The sequence below is a fragment of the Carcharodon carcharias genome, chromosome 14 (genome assembly GCF_017639515.1).
Source record: "Carcharodon carcharias isolate sCarCar2 chromosome 14, sCarCar2.pri, whole genome shotgun sequence".
Classification (NCBI taxonomy): Eukaryota; Metazoa; Chordata; class Chondrichthyes; order Lamniformes; family Lamnidae; genus Carcharodon; species Carcharodon carcharias.
In genome coordinates, this window is record NC_054480.1 from 42,021,989 (window position 1) to 42,041,318 (window position 19,330).

A 19,330-nucleotide genomic window follows, 5' to 3' on the forward strand; every position below is an offset into this window, starting at 1 on the left:
TTAAGTGGAATCTATTGGAGTGCAGAGATCCTGATAGAAGCTACAGGACACACTTTAAGCTAGATGCAGGAGCAGCAGCTCCAGTTCTTTTAGACACTGAACCACAGTTAAACATGAGAGTTCTTCAACCATTCTGTTCAGGGTTGAAAGGGTTAATGTGTGGGACTGGAGAAACAGTACTGCCCACATGATGATATAAGTGACACATAGCCAAGAGTCGAGAAGAAGAATGCTCATGGCTTAGTCAAACACTTATAGTGTTGTATGTTTGTACATAGTCATGTTCATCCAATAAACCAGTTATTGTTCAGACATACCTATGTCTCAGTCACAACCAATGCACAACCTGGGCTCAGAGGTGGGAGCTTACAATAAAAGCTACACGGACCAGGAGGATCAGAACTGAAGGTTCTAGGAGAACTAACAACTACTTTGAAGCACAGATAGAAAGTAATTACTGGAGTATTGTATGCACTTCAAGATCAGAGTTGCTCACTTCAGGTGGAAAGGCATTCATGGAATTGAATCTAATCTGCAAATAGAAGAAATAAAGAATGGTGAAGGTCAATCAGGAGATTTCAGAACAGAATTCCTGAAGCTGTTTAGAGGATTGGAAAAACTGAGAGCAACATATTATATAATACTTAGCTCCAAAAGTGCAACCAATATACACCCAGAAAGATTCCACACCATTACTTCCAAAGGTAAAGAAAGAGATCGACTTAATGATAAGACAAGGTGTCATTTCACCCATAAGAGAGCCAATGAGTTGATTCTCAGAGATGGTACCAGTTCCAAGGGCAAATCGTTCCATAAGAATGTCTTGATCTCATACAACTCAATAAAGCTTTGGAAAGAGAAGTCCATTCAATGGCACTAGTAAATGAGAGAATAGCAAAATTAATGAAGAGCGCAATATTCTCTAAATTAGACACTAACAGTGGATTCTGGCAAATACCACTAGAAGGGGAGTCCAAGCTTCTCACAACATCCACAACACCATTTGGAAAATTCTATTTTACTAGGTTACTCTTTGTAATAACATCAGCACTAGAGATCTTTCAAAAAACAATGTCAAATCTTTTAGCAGGCTTGCACAGGAGTTGTTTGCCACATGAATGACATGTTGATACATGGGTCCACTCAAGCTGAGCATTACATGAAAGTGAGAGCAGTGCTGAGTGAACTACAAGGGGCAGGATTGACACTCAACAGTAAGTGTGAATTTTCACAGCCAACTATCAAGTTTCTCGGTCACATAGTGAGTGCATCAAGAATAAAGGCCAGTCCACTGAACATTACAAAGTTACAAAGGTTCGTGGGAATGATGAATCAAGTGGTAGAATTTCTAAAAAAAAAGCTGAACAGAGTTCAACAGCTACTACATCAATTGTTATGCCAAGACAGTGAATGGTGTTGGGAAGAAGCACATCATAATTCATTCAGAAAACATCAAGGAGATGTTGATGTCATCAAAGATATTGGCACATTATGATCCGGAGTTAGCTACAATTATCACAGCAGATGCATCCACTACAGGAATGGTGGAAGTACTTTTTCAGGAACAAAGAGATGGAAAATGAAGACCAGTCTATTATACATTACGTTCATTAACAAATACAGAGAAGTGATCAAGAATTGCAGTAATTGAAAATCAAGCATTAACAGCCACATGGGCGTGCGAGAAATCTGCTGACTACCTCCTAGATATTCACACTCTGTTAGAAACGGGCCACAAATCTATTGAATTCAAAAGAGCTTGCAGTGATGCCATCAAGAGTTCAAAGATTTAAATTAAGATTGATGAGGTTTGAAATTCCTAAAGCATGTCTTCAAGGGAAACAACAGCAGAATGAGAGTTAAAAACAAAAAACTGCGGATGCTGGAAATCCAAAACAAAAACAGAATTACCTGGAAAAACTCAGCAGGTCTGGCAGCATCGGCGGTTCTGTTGAAGGGTCATGAGGACTCGAAACGTCGACTCTTTTCTTCTCCGCCAATGCTGCCAGACCTGCTGAGTTTTTCCAGGTAATTCTGTTTTTGAGCAGAATGAGAGTGCCTTATTCCCTACAGATAAGAAGAGAACAAGGTACGGTAGACTAGTGAAGGCAGCACAATGCTTATCTGTGTCAGACAAGATGAGAATCTCAAAAAACCAAAGGAAAAAGAGAGAAGAGAGAACATAGAGAGAGAGAGAGAAAAATGACATTTACCTGAGAGAGCAAAAAAGGCAACATTTCCTACAAGACTTCAAAACATTGAAATGTTCAGAATGACTAGGAGACCGAAGCATTGGGTTTCCAGGAACATCAGAGAACGTTAAAGTCTTGGGGGTGATGTATTCTAATAGAGTATGTTAGATGAAATCCCATAAAGGGCTAACTGTCTTTGTGATGTCACAGAAGAAGTGATATATGCTGATGTGATCTGAGAGACTAGGAGAAAGTCACATGGAAAGATGCTAGTATAAAGGAACGCTCTTGGAACTGTAAATATGTTACAATAAAGTTAGGACATTTGCAGCTGGCAGTCTTCAGGAGTTATTGAAACTACTCCAACCCAAAAAGACAACAATATATCCAGCACAACATTTCCGTCATGAGGGGAAAGCCCTTGCTAGCAGTTATATCGTGAGCAGTTGAGGAGTAGGAGCATGAGGAGGAGGGTGAGGACAAACCCCAATTCCCCAATCACCAACAGCCCTTTTAAAAATTTGTTCATGAGATGTGGGCATCACTGCCGAGGTCAGCATTTATTGTCAATCGCTAGTTAGCCTTGAGGAGGTGGTAATGACCACCTTGAACTGCTGCAGTGCTTGCAGTGTTGGTACTGTCACTACTTTTAGGAAAAGAGTTCAAGGATTTTGACCCAGCAACAGTGAAGGAACACCGTATCTGCCTCTGCCACTGATCATCCACTTGGCCACAATACAAAAAGCAAAAACCACTACAATATAAACATTCCAAACCGAAAGCATTAATGAAATCACGCCTCATTGTATAAAATGTTAAATGAATCACCCTTGTTCATTCCCTCAATGTTTGTCTTTTGCATCCCTTTGCCTATCCTGTGTTCCTATGAAGTGCCAGCAGTCTGGCTGGCTGACAGGCAACAGCAGGGGTACTGAGGAATATATGGCAGCTGTGGGAAGAAAAATTCTGTCTGTCTTAAAGAGTGCAGCATGCTCATGCTTCATGGAGTCACTGGCGATGCCTCAGCGATCCTAGTAATTTGCTGGAGGACAGATTGTTGGATATCTTTGAAACCCCAAAAGTCCTTTTGTATTTACAGCCATGATGACAGCAGCCTGAATTGCATGGCAGAAGGTTGTGGTGTGGGGAAAGGAGAAAATAAGAGTTGCATGTTTACACCAAAAGCAGCTTGTAACTCAGGGAGTGAGGAGCCGGATTAGGAATGATAGTTTCAGTCCTACTATTGGACAGCATCTGTCACCTCAATGGATGTGGGATATTTGGGCATGCCTGTCCTGCTCCAATGAGCTCCTGCTGCCTCTATTTGTGCGCCAACTCATCCTGCAAGAGAGAGGAAGATGTATCAGTGAGTGTCACGCAATTTGTTTGGCTGATGTGGCTGTCATGGATGAGTAGCTGGCAGTGTTTGCAACATGTGAAATGTGGATGAGGCTCAGTACAGTGCTAAGTGTATGAGTGTGAGGTGCAACATATGGATGTTAAATATAAATTAGGAATGATGGAGATTGCTGTTAGATGAGTGATGGTGGGGTGGGGGATGGTGATATGAGCAGTTGCCGAGGCTACTGGTGCATTGGGTTGGAATATGTCACTGGCCTTGACCGCTTGTGAAGTCTTTGAACTTCTGACATCACTGCATCCAGACTCTCACAGCTTGACTCTTGACATTGACTTCCAGGGCTATCTGTTCTCACTGCTTTTGGACTGTGTGTCTGGAGGACAGCCTTCCCCCTCTGAAAAAACAAGACATCTCTCCTCCTTTCCATCTCCTCCACCATGTACAACACCAAAACAACTGTCTTCCCTGTTGTGCTCTTTCCCAGGTTGGATTCTCCTCAGCCATGACTCCCAGGACCTGCTGCAGCCACAATGCACCTCCCCTTTAAATAGTACAGGCTAACTTTAAATGCTGTTAGTTACTCACGATGTTGGCCTCCTGTTGATGTGTCCAACCATTGAACAGCATAGTTAGCACTAACTGGTCACAGAAATCATTCAAATGAGCAGGCAGAATAAAGTCGCTGTGCCACCTGCATTGCAATTGATGGGCAGAGTTTATCAAGCATTGTAATCCCAGTGCCCCTTTTTGGGGATGCATTCAATTTAACCCCCAGTATACTTGCACTTAGAAGAGTGTTACACCAAAAAATAGAATGATTAGTCTCATAATGCAAAACACCAGGTAAGTGGAACGCAGCTTGTCTGTGTGAATGGGTTAAAAGCTGGACCACAAATACTCTTGATCATAATAATGAAAATATTGCTTTAGTCTCCTGCATTGGCTTTTATCTCTACCTCATCACTCCACCATATCATGAATCCTGCATCTCAACATCAATCACTTTTTGAGTAGGATACATTAATTATCATTTACCATTTCAAAATCTTTGATTTTTCAAAGATTTTTGTTTGAAGAGCTCCCCATTTTATATTTTTAATTTTCTCCCCTTGTTTCTGGTAGACATTTTTCTCCACTTGGAAAGGAGGCAGGAGACGACGTGCTCACTGACATTTATGCACTGCCCCACAGCCACTTACTCAGCAACACTTTACCACTACTGCTGACTGACTGACTACAGTACCGAAAAATAGTTCGGAGTGGCTTCAATCATAACCCATTGTCCCTTTTACAATGTGAATGAGACTGTTGTGTAAATTGTTCACACAAGCATCCATCTTAGTCCTCCATGGCACAGTGCACTGGGTCACCATGGAATCAATACTCCCCTCCCAAATTTTTCTCTCCTCCCCCCAAAACAGCCACAAATGATGCTCCATGTGCCCAGCAGTCATCGGGTGGCTTATCCCAGTCACTATTCTTCATATGAAAACCCAGACAATAATTATCCACGAGCTATTTAATTACAGAGGATATTAGATCATAATACATTTAAGCACTCAGTTTCCAGCAAAGTTTGCTGGATAGGATCAAAAACAAGAAATCTAACTTGATTTTTTTCTTATCCCTCCCTATTCCTGTGAAAACTAAGCCACTGCTCGATGGAACCCGATATTTTAATGAGTTTTTCTTGAATTAAAAAATCTATGCTGCCTTGCGGCCTTAGGCCATTTACTACAATCTAATGAAGTGATCATTATTCTAGAAATGGCAGTGTGTGGAGGACTCCACAGGAAAGCTTCGACTTCACAAGTGCAAAGGAATGGCCATCACAGCAGCTTCTGACAAGAAGAGATCCAGCCGTTTCCAGTCCAAGTACTACAATACTGATGGAGGAGATTGCGATTGTGAAGAAAATGGATCCAAAATGAGCCCAGGACCGCGACAGAAACAGACACTTTTCTCCAAGCGAAGTAAGTGGTTGATATGCTTGTACTGTGTAAAAGAAAAGGCATCTTTTTTATTAATTCATGGGATGCGGGCATTGCTGGCTAGTCCAGCATTTATTGCCCATCCCTAATTGCCCTAGAGAAGGTGGTGGTGAGCTGCCTTCTTGAACTGCTGCAGTCCATGTGGTGTAGGTACACCCACTCTGCTTTTAGGGAGGGAGTTCCAGGCTTTTGACCCAACGACAGTGAAGGAATGGTGATATATTTCCAAGTCAGGATGGTGAGTGTCTTGGAGGGGAACTTCTAGGCAGTGGTGTCCCCATGTGTCTGCTGCCCTTGTCCTTCTAGATGGTAGCATTTGAGGGTTTGGACAGTGCTTTCCATAAAGCCTTGGTAAATTCTTACAGGGTATCTTGTAGATGGTACACATTGCTACCACTCCTTCGGTGGTGGAGGGAATGAATGTTTGTGGATGGGGTGCCAATCAAGCAAATTGCTTTATCCTGGACGGTGTCATGTTTCCTGAATGTTGTTGGAGCTGCACTCATCCAGACAAGTGGAGAGTATTCCATCACACTCCTGACTTGTGCCTTGTAGATTGTGGGCAGAATTTGGGGAGTCAGGAGGTGAGTTACCCGCCGCAGGATTCTTAGCCTCTGACCTGCTCTCGTAGCCACTGTATTTATATGGCTAGTCCAGTTCAGTTTCTGGTCAATGGTAATCCCCAGGATGTTGATAATGGAGGATTGAGTGATGGTAATCCCATTGAATGTAAAAAGATGATGGTTAGATTCTCTCTTGTTGGAGATGGTTATTGCTTTGCACTTGTGTGGTGCGAACATTACTTGCTGCTTGTCAGCCCAAGCCTGGATATTGTCTAGCTTTTTCTGTATTTGTTCATGGACTGCTTCAGTATCTGAGGAGTCATAAACAGTGCAGAGCATTGTGCAAGCATCAGCAATCATCCCCACTTCTGATCTTATAAGGGAGGGAAGGTCATTGAAGCAGCTGAAGATGGTTGGGCTGTGGACACCCCCCTGAGGAACTCCTGCAGTGATGTCCTGGAACTGAGATGATTGCCTCCAACAACCACAACCATCTTCCTTTGTGCTAGATATGACTCCAAACAGTGGAGAGTTTTTCCCCTGATTCCCATTAACTCCAGTTTTGCTAGGGCTCTTTGATGCCACACTCGGTCAAATGCTGTCTTGATGTCAAGGGTAGTCACTCTCACATCACCTCTTGAGTTCAGCTCGTTTCTCTATGTTTGAACCAAGGTTGTAATGAGGTCAGTAGCTGAGTGACCCTGACGGAACCTGAACTGAGTGTCAGGGAGTAGGCTGTTGCTAAGCAAGTGCTGCTCAATAGCACTTTCGGTGACCCCTTCCATCGCTTTACTGATGATCAAGAGTAGGCTGATGGGGTGGTGATTGGCCGTGTTAGATTTGTCCTGCTTTTCTGTATAGAGGACATACCTGGGCAATTTTCCACATTGCCAGGTAGGACAGCATATCCATTTGCAGGCCTAGCAGTTGGTGCCTCACTGTTGCAAGGTTAAATTAAGCATAAAAGTATGCAATTTGGGAAAACATTTCTTACAATATAATTGATCCTACTTTGAGGTGTGTGCTTTACTGAAAAATGGAAATATATAGTCTGAACAAAAACAGAATTACCTGGAAAAACTCAGCAGGTCTGGCAGCGTCGGCGGAGAAGAAAAGAGTTGACGTTTCGAGTCCTCATGACCCTTCAGCAATATATATTCTGCGTGCCACAACATTTAAGACCAACCTAAAGAATGATATAAATAGAACAGCTTGTTCCTATAGCTGCCAAAACATTCTGATGAAATAACCATGTTGGTTTCTTGGGTGTCAAAAATAGGAAATTATCTATTCACATATAGATTGTTGATTATTCAATCTATCAAATACAGCAAACAGCATAGTCTATGTTACTGAACCATTATAATGATTAGTTATTTGTAGTTATAAATCATGATAGTATAATATAGTAACTTAGAGATTTTCTTAAAATGTAACATGAGCTAATTTTGAAGCCTGATTTTTAACCCACTGCCCTGACCATGGTATAAGCAGGGAGTTAAGATGGCATAGGTATTTGTGCTTTGTTGACAACATGTTCCTGCCCCTCTCCTACCCTGCAATTTTTTGCCTGAATTCAGCATGGGAAGGCCACCCACCCCAAAGGAGTGGAGACCCAATTGCATGAAGTTGCACCCGAGTGACATCATAGGCTGCATACACTATTTTAACTGTGGGCCAGAGTAAGGGCATGCAGCCTCAGACCAGGCAGCAAACACTGGTGGTAAGCAACAACTTGGCCACAAAAGGCCCAAGTAAGTTTGCTTTTCTTAACCTTTTATAGGACTCTTGTGGGCCAGTTGTAGCAGGAGTGTTCTTCCTGGCCCCAACAAAAGTACTTTGGCCTCTTTTTCATATACTGTCTCTACTCCTGCCACCCTCCCATGACCATGAACCTTCCTCACTTATCTTGCCATTGAGCATTTCATTGAGTTCCAGCACCCAGCAGCAGACTATCACCACAACATCCACCCCCGGTGGCCCCAATGAATTTTGACTCCTGCTAACTGGTATTGGGAGAGAGTCAGTGTTGAGCATTCAGCTGAGGTCCAGAAATTAAGATCTATCTATTGAAGCTCTGTGGTGGAGATTGCGAATCGGAAAGAGAATGGGGCAGATGGATTGCCACCCATCTTGGCTTCTGAACCCACAATTTCCACTTCCCACCCCAAATGTTCAAACTAGCTTGCAACTTCCAGTGTATAATTGTGTTTACTTACATGAACGACATTCTGCTTATTTCATATTGCAGGCTGTAAAAGCCTTGTTCTATCTAATTGGCAGTTCCTGAAAAAACAAGACACTCAAAAGATAAATTGACTCTTGGCTCACTTGGCTCAGTTTTGCTGTCTTCTAGTGACGTCTAGGGGTTATCTTATGCAACAGCAATGGTAACTCAAGTTAATATTTGACTTGAATAGAGATCCATGTATAAATCTCATCAGGAAAAATAATCTAGAAATTTACTTATCCCTTGGCTAAGCAGCAGAAATGAAATATTGACTTTAAAAAGTGAAAGGAAAACATCTGTTCCCCTTCCTTCAATTCTATTCTTATCGTCTACCATTTTGTTTAATTTATTCTGTTATTTAAATAAATGTTCTCCCTGCTACCTCACGAACAACTAGTCCTATTAATCTTTTTTCAGAATCCTCTCATCCCCTTTCCATTTTTTTTTCAATGTCTCACCTACCTTTGACCTTTTTGTCTTTATCTTCACATTTTTATTTTGGTTTCCTTTTGCCTTCCTTTGTTACTTCCTCCAGCTAGATCCCTATGTGATTGTCTTTTCTCACAGTGGGTCAGTTCTCTTCATTATTTTGCCAAACACATTATCTGAAGACCCAACTATATAAAGTACGAGTAGAAATTCTTAAGTTTAAAATAACATTGATTTAGATGACAAGTGTTGTTGGGATATTTCTAGAATACAGCACTGTATGTACATGGCCGATACTAGGAAAGTTCCACTTTCTGAATATACTTCCAATATTAGATTCCCCGTTTTCATCAGTTTTGCTGTTTCCATTCATAGCTTTAACTTTATTTTGATATCCTGTAATCCCCAACCATGATTTTAGCATTTTGTTCAGGGGTGAGGGGAGAATCTGGCAGTTGGAAGGAGCACAGTTTTTCATATTTTAAAATTCATGGAGAAAGGAGTATAATGAATTGCCCCATAATGCATCACAACTCCCTCAGTTTACATTTTTAATTCCCTTTTGCTATCGAGAGCAGTACTAGCTACATCACCATGGTGACAAACACCAGAAAAAGAACGCCCAATGTTATCCGACCGGTACCACCCACGTTTAATAGACGTGCCCATATTTGGGCAGATAAATTCAAAAGCTTCCATCATTTATGGTTAAAAAGGCACCTCGTGGTGATGACCAGTGATAAAGTTTTTCACTCTTGCCAACCCCCACATTAGCCCAACATTCGGCAGAATGGCAGCAGGAAATCCTGTCTCGTGTTTTTCAAAATATTGCTGGCAGATTTCTCGTTGTCATGGTGAGTCAGAGGATCTTGCAACAGTAGGTGCGGTATCAACAATACATGATCAGGCAAGTGTTACATTAAGGAAGTGCATGCTAAAAGAAATAACGTAAGCAGTGAATCTCTCTTAGTATACCCCACTGCCAATGGTCTTGCAAGATGAAACATCACATCCTGTTACGTTTCAATCAATCAGCAGTTTGTGATGGCAATTTCTGAAAGTTTGGTGTCTGTTCATTACAAATTCAAAACTGCATTTCTTAACTCCAAAATTTGTTCTATCAAATAAAATTTTTACATTTCAGAATTTAAGCAAAGCTACATAAGGAATAGGTCAATTCGTTCAGTATCCATTGAACTTGAGGGAGAAGTTTATGACCTGGATCTGGATGAGGGATTTGACCCAGTTGTGTCAAAGAACATCACTAAGCGACATGATGTAGCTGATGAGGAAGAAGAGAACATGGGTGAAAGCAGTGGCACTGGCAATAGTAATGAATTAATTGTACCCAGTTCAATTAAAGTGACACATAAGTAAGTTGCCATTATTTTCTCTGTTTATTTAATTGAGCCAATATTCCCCAAAACCTATTCCTTCGTCCATATCTGATCTCATTCATATACCATTCAACAGCATGGAAGCCAAGAAAATGTATCTGTGTGCTTCTTTATGGGTCTTAAATTCTGTAATATTACATGACTGCATTCTTAACTATCCAATCACAGCCACGGAATCACCTGCAATCACCTCCCATATCATTACCTCTGGTGTTCTTCAAGGATCTATCCTTGGCCCCCTCCTGTTTCTCATTTACAAGCTGTTCCTTGGTGACATCATCTGTAAACACAGTGTCAGTTTTCACATGTACAGTGACAACATCCAGTTCTACCTTACCCCTGCCTCTCTCGCCTCCACTGTCACTAAATTATCAGATTACTCATCCGACATCCAGTACTGGATGAGTAGAAATTTCCTTCAGTTAAATATTGGGAAGGCCAAAACTATTGTTTTCGGTCCCCACCACAAGCTCTGTTCCCTAGCTACTGGCTCCATCCCTCGCCCTGGCAACTAACTCTGAGGATAAACCAGAATATTCGCAACCTTAGTGTCATTTTTGACCCAGAGGTGATGTTCTGACCACATATCCACACCATCAATAAGACCACCTATTTCCACTTCTGTAACATTGCTTAGCTCTGCCCCTGTCTCAACTCATCTGCTGCAGAAAATCGCATTCATGCCTTTGTTACCTCTAAACTTGACTATAACAATGTAATCCTGGCTGGTCTCCTACATTCTACTCTCCATAGCTCTGAGGTCATCCAAAACTCTGCTGCCCCTATCTTAACTCACACCAAGTCCCATTCACCTATCACCCCTGTGCTCACTGACCAACATTGGCTCCCAGTTGAACAACGCCTCGATCTTAAACCTCTCACCCTTGTTTTCAATTGTCTTCATTGCCTTTCCCTTACCTTTTCCTGAAATCACTTCCAGTTGCACAACCTTCCGAGATATCGGTGCTCCTCTAATACCGGCCTCTTGGGCATGCCCCATTTTAATTGCTGACCGTTGGTGGCTGTGCCTTCAGGTACTAAAGCCTTAAGCTCTGGTATTCCCTTGCTAAATTTCTTTGCCTCTCTACTGCTCTTTCCTCCGTTAAGACACCCCTTAAACCTACCTCTTTAAGCAAACTTTTGGCCATCTGCCCTAATATTGCATTGTGTGACTTGGTTTTAAATTTTGCTTTATAACACCCTGGTGAAGCACCTTGGGATGCTATATTGTTAGCTGTTATGATGCAATGCTATTGACTATCACAATATTTTTAAATGTCGCAACATTACTGAATACAGTGAATGCGTTGAATAACAGCAAGGAACTACACAACCAATTGTTTTGTTATTATAGGTGCTACATATTGGCCAACGAGACCGTTCAGTGTGACCGAGATCTGTACAAATCACTCCAAGCATGGAAGGATCACAAATTACACATTGACCATGAGGTTAGTTACAGGGAAATCATTAGTAGCAAATTTCACATGGAAATTTACCAGGCTATGTAAATAATGTAAATAATTTCAGTGATCTCAAAATTAATTATTAATTATTAATGTTAAATTATTCTTGGCATGCATTATGTATAGTTTGGAATATTTTCATGTAAAAATATTTTTTATTCATAATTCATTTGTACATTTACATTGAATTTGCCAAATGTTTGCATTGCAAATCCTGTTTTCATTCTGAGATAATTAGCTGATTTGTAGTTAAGATTAATTTCTGTGTTAAATCATTAAATTTATGTTAAAAAGTATTAACATTGAATTATATCAATTATTTGAGCAACTCTATAATTTAGTACAGTAAATAGGTTGTGAAAAATCTCATACTTCAAAATGTTTGTTTTCTGATCATACAGCTAGCTTTAACTAGGACCAGAAAAATAGAGGAGACAAGTATAAAGTGAGCAAGCCTCAAGTAAGACTTCAGATTGGCAGTGTCTTTTTCCCCACAGAACGGTAGATACATAGAATAAGCTCCCAGCAGTTAATGCTATGTCAATTACACATTTAAAAACGAAACTAGATGAATACTTGGTAAAGAACTGGATAAAGGTTATAAGTATCGATAAGGATGATAAAATACTGTCTGGAACCATATTAACCTAATCTTACTGGGGCCATTGGAATGGTGCCTGTGGATTGCAGTCAGTCTGTGCTGAGTGATGTAGATTGTATTTATTAAACTGATATCTTGGGGTTTTTGCTTGATTACCTTTGGGATTCAGGTATGAATTTTCCAGATTATTTTCTTCTTGAAAAAAACTCTAGCTATTCCTGCTCTCAATTAAATAACTTGGATAAGGTACACAAAAGGGCAAGCTCAGTATGGTCTGTCAGAAATTGTGAGTTTGATGTGTTGAATGACCTTTGTGTTGTTTAATGTTTTCTTATTTTATTCAAGGAGTGGAACATTGTTTTAAATGTAATAATAAAAGTTTGCTTTGTACAATCTGCACCACATAAAAGCTTATTTTCAGTGGTTGAATGCTATAAGCAGGTAATCCTCCCTTTACCTCTGTCCTTAGATCGAAACCCTCCAAACTAAAATAAAGAATTTACGAGAGGTCAGGGGTCACTTGAAGAAAAAAAGACCTGAAGAATGTGACTGTTCAAGGATGAGGTTCGTTTTGAAATTGCAGCTTCCTTCATTGTGACACTAGGATAGTCCTCTTTCCATATATTAATTTTCATATGGATTTCCCAAATATATTCAATGTAATAAGACATTTTGAACAATGGATTGATATTTATCACTTATCACTCAAAATGATAACATGACTTTCAATCATTTTAATAATTTTCTGTCACCCCCCCTCCCCGCGGCCAGCATGCCCCCCCTTTTTAGTGGTACTTTTTTTCTATTCCTTTTGTTTGGTTCTGCCTAGCATGTACCATACTGAGAGTAGACAGGAGTGAGCTGAACCAACGTGACAGCCAAAGCAGTTGAGTAACAAACACCTAAAAAGTGCTAAGCGTTTTCTAGGTTACATTCTATTTCGCCCTTCCCTGATGAATTCACCACATGAACTTAAGTCTTACCACTGGAAGGCACGGTGAATTATAATCCAGACCTCATTTTGGTTAAATATACCCCAATTTCTCCAGGGTACAGCAGCCTACACCCAGTGTAAGTCTGCCAGGAGTGCAATGAAGGAGGTGGAAAACTGGCTGGGATCTGGATACACTGGATGCTGGCTTTGCCAGGGCCTGCTTCAGGCAGATTCTCACTCCCCCACACCTGATCAGAGTGGGTGTTCCCACATGTTGACATGTGGGAATTTAATTCTGGCCTATTTACAAAACTTTCTGTACATTTAGTAAATCATTTAATTAACAGTGGAACAGGTCCAATAGAATTAACCTGCCTATCCTTTAAATCAGCCATTTTTAAAACTAATGAAGCCTTATGAAATTCTTACTGAGCTGTTTGCGCTTGCTGCTGGCCTGTTCCTCTCATCCTCATCTTTTCTAGCTAGCATCCAAAACATTACAGTCTAATACACAAATATATATATAGTTTTATAATATAATCAAATTCCATATTGGGTAATATATTCCTCAAGGGCTTCGGGACCCCGACATCAGGGTCAAATGAGGGTCAGAGGCCTGAACTCTCTGGAAGTCACCCACTGTGATTTTCCCTGAATTGGCCAATTAGTGGCCAGAGAGCTGATTCACCATCAAATTAATGTTGGTGGGCAGGCTCTCAAACCTGGAGGGCCAATAAGAGGCCCTGCAGTACTGCAGAAGCAGCAGGCTACCTTCTCAGATAAGAGAAGGACAGGGCACCTCAAGATGGAGGCACCCTCTCTCCAACTTTTAAATAAAAAATAGAATCAGCAGCAAGGCTGTTATTGTGGAAGGGGAACGTCTCCAGGCAGCTGGGCCATACCCCAATGCCCCCAGAAGCCCAAAGGCCAACTAAAAATTGCCTTAGTAGGCTTTTAACCAGCTACATTAGCTACCACTACTTTTAGGCGAGTAGTCATGCTGACTCCACTTATCCCACCATCAGAAAATGGCATGAGGCTGGGATGGTTTTGGAAAACCATCATGCCGGCCGGTGATGCAGATTTCCGCACCAGCTTGCCTCTCTGCTTGTCCCCAACTGGGGCTAAAAATCCTGCCAATAAAGTTTGTAAGCAACATACTGCAGTCCCAAACAAGAATCTTAAACACAGCCAATTACATAGGTAGGAGGAGAAAGCTGGCTAAGGTTGATCAGCTGAATGAACTTAAATGTGCAGTGATAAATAAACAGTAGAAAACATTTGAAGAAATATTCAAAATGTCCAACAAAGATACATTCCATTAAAAAATGAAAACTCAGTGAGATAGGCCCATTTGTGGCTTACTAATGGTAAGGTTAGTATTAGATTAAAGAAGAGGGTTGTAATATTAATAGTAAGCCTGAGGATTGGGAGTGGTTTCAAAACTGCCAAGGTGCCACCAAAGTGCTGATAAAAAGGGAGAACATAGAATTGCAAGTAAATTAATCAGGATTATAAAAATAGATTGTCAGAGCTTTTACTGGTATAGAAAAAGAAGAGTAGCTAAAGTAAAAGTTTGTCCCTTAGAGGCAGAGACAGGAGTTTTTTACGGGGAATAAGGAAATGGCAGAGATGTTGAATTAATATTTTGTGCCTGTTATTTTCATGGTAGAAGACACACAAATTTCACACCACAAATAGAAGGAAGTCAAGGGGCTAATAAAGGTAAAGAACTTCAGATAACCAATATCAGCAGAGAAAAAGTACTGAAGAAACTTAAGGGACTGAAAGCCAAAAAAAATTCACCAGGACCTGATGGCCTTTATTCTAGGTTTCTAAAAAAAGGTATCTGCAGAAATAGTGGATGCAGTGGTTATTACTTTCCAAAATTCTCTAGTTTCTAAAGTGGTCCTAGCGGTTTGGAGGCTATTAAATGTAGAACCACTGTTCAGAGAAAGCGAGTGCGAAGAAACAGAGAACTACAGAGGCAGTGGCGTAGTGGTATTGTCACTGTGCAGGTATTTCAGAGACCCAGGGTAATGGTCTAGGAACCTGGGTTCATAATCCCACCATGGCAAATGGTGAAATTTGAATTCAATTTTTAAAAACTTGGGATTAAAAATGACAACCATGAAACAATTGTCATAAAAACCCATCTCGTTCACTAATGCCCTTTAGGGAGGGAAATCTGCCCACATCCAGACCCACATCAATGCCTTCTGAACAAGGGCAATTAGGGATGGACAATAAATGCTGACCTAGCCAGTGACATCCACATCCCATGAACAAATAAATAATTTTTAAAAAGCTGGCCTGACATCAGTCGTCAGAAAAATGCTGGAATCCATGATTAAGGAAGCCTTGGGGGCGATTAGCTCAGTTGGCTAGATGGCTAATGTTGGCTCAGAATAACATCATCAGCATGGATTTGATTCTGGCTGAAGTAGACTTGAGACCTGCCTTCTTGTCCTACCCCTGCGAGTGGAAGGCAATGGCGAACCACCATGGACAAAAACTGCCAAGAAAACAGGTCAGGGTGAAGCATCAAGGACTTCCCTTCAGGCAGAGTGCAGATGAATGAATAATACACTTAGAAAATCATTGAATGATTAGACAAAGACAACATGATTGTATGAATGGGGAATTGTGTTTGACAAATTTATTACAGTGTTTGTGGACGTAACGAGTAGAATAGATAAAGGGGAACACATAGTTAAAATATACTTGGATTTACAAAAGACATTTGATAAGGAGCCATACAAAAAGATAAGATAGGGCTCATGGAGTTAGGGGTAATATATTAGAATGGCTGGAGGATTGATCAATGGATGGAAGCAGAGAGTAGGATAAATGGGGCATTTTCAAGTTGGCAGGCTGTAACTAATGGAGTACTGCAAGGATCAGTGCTGGGCCTCCAAGATTTACAACCTATATTAATGACTTTGACAAAGAGACCACGAGTAATGTATCTAAGTTTGCTGATGATACAAAGTTAGGTGGGAATGTAAGCTGTGAAGAGGCCACAAAGCAGCTGCAAAGAGATAAGGCATGTTAAGTTATTGGGAAACAAAGTCACAGTTATAGTATAATGTGGGGAAATGCAAGGTTATTTACACAGATAAACAGAATGTTTTTTAAAAGGTGTGAAACTTTTAAATGTTGATATTCATAGAGACTTGACTGTGCTCATGCAAGGAACACAAAGTTAGCATGCAGGTACAACGAGCAATTAGGAAGACAAATTGCATGTTGGCCCATTGACCCTTATTGCAAGGGGATTGGAGTACACGAATGAGGAAGTTTTGCTACAGTTGTATGGTACTTTGGTGAGACTACACCTGGAATACTGTATGCAGTTTTGATCTCCATATTTAGGGAAGGATATACTTGCCTTGGAAGCAGTACAGCCAAAGCTCTTGGGATAAGTGCGTTGTCCTATGATGGGAGGCTGAGAAAGTTGAGAGTTTAGAAGAATGAGAGATGATATTATTGAAAGGTACAAGATTCTGAAGGGGCTTGACAAGGTTGACACTACGAGGTCATTTTCCCTGGCTGGGGAATCTAGAACACGAAGGCACAAGATAAGGTGTTGGCCGTTTTGGACTGAGATGAGGAGAAGCTGTGAATCTTTGGAATTGTTAACCCAGACAATTGTGGATAATTTATCATTGGGTGTTTTCAAAAATCCATCAATCTCAATCTTGATCCCTCAGGGGAATCAAGGGATTATGGGGACCAGGCAGGAAGGTGGAATTGAGATAAATGATCAGCCATAATCATATTGAATGTTGAAACATCCTCAAGGGACTGAATGGTGTCTTCCGCTTCTATTCCTTATGTCCTTGTGTTTTAGTCGGGTGAAGGTGGTGATTTAAAAAAATACAATTGACATTTGCAGGATCCTGTAGCAACCAGTTCACTACTGGCATTTGTGTGCTCAACAACGCTTTCTGCTAAAATGAGGTATAGGTCACAGTAACAGATAGCTTTCAATAACATTCATAGCCTTTGCTACGTACTCTTTAAGTATGCTTTTTGTGGGGTAAAAAGTCAATGATAATGATGAAGATTGTGATGAACCTTTCACATACCTATTTACATTGCATATAAAATATTTTTGCCATCGTCTTTGTGTTCTTTGTTGTAGTTTTCCCTCTAAACATAAGGGAATGAAAGGAAAGCTCAAGCACAAAGGAGCTAATCATCCCTTCAAGTAAGTTCTTTATTAACTCAATAACTAAGGAATATGCTAATATAGAGGTCCTAAGTATCCAGTGACATTTTCCAGAACATCTGATCCTCTGCACTTCAAATGCATATGTCGAAGCTCTCATTTATCGTAGATCTAAATGATTGGCAAACTGTTGCTCTCCTTGGTTCAACTTGAGCCTTTTCTGACTTTACACATCTGCTTAGCATTGGCTTGAGGAGGGTAATCCTCTTCCAATCACCACTAACAATTAAATCAAAACCTTAGCATTTGTTTTTATTAGCTTCTGCTTCAAACAAGTAACCCAAAGAAATGATGCAATTAAATGGTGAAATTTCACAATCGGATTTGTTGACAAATCTGTTATTAAACAGTGGTGTTTGGAATTGTTTGCTGCTTTTGAGTTGTTTATTGACAATAATTTGAAATCCTCATCTAAATTTTAGCAAACAGAAAATATCATATTACTTCTGTGATGCTGTGATCTTGCACCACATGCTAACATTTAAAGTTAAAACTTTAAAGTTAAAGTTTTTAAAGTATTTTAAAGTTAAACTGCCAATAATGTGTGGAATATCTTTGTTATTAAAGAAACTGCTGCATCATTTCAAATCTTTCCATAACACACTAGATAAAAATTACTGTGGATAATAACAATAAACAGAAGAGCATCATACAAATGTTTTCATCCACTATTGTTGACAACAGTGATTTTAGTCTGTAAATATAATTGAGCAAAATTTTGTGAAAATGAGAATTATTCACTTTAGTGTACTGAGTTTAAAATAAAACATACTTACATCCCAATGATCTGCTGTCCTGTCAGATAGAGAATGCCATGTGTCATACACCATGAGCCAAAATATAAATAGACTATTTGTGGCTTTGGAAAAAAGAGTTGGAAATAGAATTTTCAAGTGCATAGGGCATGTTATGAAATATTTTAGACTTCATAAATGGTAAAGAAATCAATTCTTTAATATCCAGCCTTGTTTACAGTTGCACATTCAAACGTGCATCTTCATATTGTTCAGTAGTCCAACAAATTTATTTTATCAACCAGCTCCTTCGCAGGTTACTCAAACCTGTTTCTAGAAGTCAGGAGCACAGAGACGTGTTCTCTTGACCTCTCCAGCAGGGTTTCCAGGCTGCCAGACAGGGAACATGATGTCTCTGAAATTTTCAGTTGTCCAGTTACCAACAAGGAAACTGGCCTGGAATTTGCTGGAGTTGAGTATCTTATAGTGTGAAAATTAGACTTTTTCCTCCAGCTCCTGCACATGTGCAGATGCAGTGTCAGTGCCAGGCTGTTTAAAGTGAGAAATTCGTTTAAGTGCAGCCGTGCTTTCTGTCACTGAGCTATGCTTTTTTTTTTGCAAACTGGTATCTTATAAGGGTCTCCTTAACAACAAAATTAGTTATTGGAAAAAAGTTGCAACTACTCAGAGAGCAACCATTTTAACAGCCAGGTTATTGTAAGGGCAAAAATAGATATTTTCTCCCCAGCAACCAATTGGTTTGGGTAAGAGTCATCCTTGGGAACCAAAGCTATGTGGTCTTAACTGTGCAGTTTCACCACTGATTAAAAAAAAATCAGTGAAAAAGTATTTTAAATAAAATAGTTAAGAAACAAATCACCACCCAATGTGGAGCTCAATACCATGACCCTGGAATTAAGGGTACCAATTGAACTAACCAGCTTGTGTAAGAATTCCCTGCACAAAGGCTTTCTAACATGTACATTTGTTCAACTTGTTCCAATAAATTAAAAGAAAAATATTGTATAGTGGTTAATTTAGTGATTAAAGTTGCACTGTTAAACTGGCCTGGGAGAAAAATGGTGTGCACGCACCATCTTAGTGGGAGAATCTGTGCATGCACTGGTGGCCCCTGTACAGGCCAAATGCACATGTGCAACTGTCCCTGATGCCTTTCTGGTTGGTGGCAGGAGTTACAG

General features: G+C 40.3%; 1 protein-coding gene across 9 annotated transcripts in view; it reads left to right on the plus strand.

Annotated features, from left to right (window-relative positions):
* Positions 1-19,330, plus strand: part of LOC121286930 (extracellular sulfatase Sulf-2-like) — a 369,814-nt gene that overhangs the window by 326,119 nt on the left and 24,365 nt on the right. For 8 of the 9 annotated variants that reach the window (XM_041204225.1, XM_041204226.1, XM_041204227.1 and 5 more), the window contains 5 exons: positions 5,318-5,525; positions 9,910-10,138; positions 11,517-11,613; positions 12,699-12,793; positions 17,311-17,376. In XM_041204225.1, coding sequence (XP_041060159.1) covers positions 5,318-5,525; positions 9,910-10,138; positions 11,517-11,613; positions 12,699-12,793; positions 17,311-17,376 — 695 coding nt within the window. The remainder of the gene's footprint in view (positions 1-5,317; positions 5,526-9,909; positions 10,139-11,516; positions 11,614-12,698; positions 12,794-17,310; positions 17,377-19,330) is intronic. The other variant, XM_041204232.1, reaches the window with a different exon arrangement.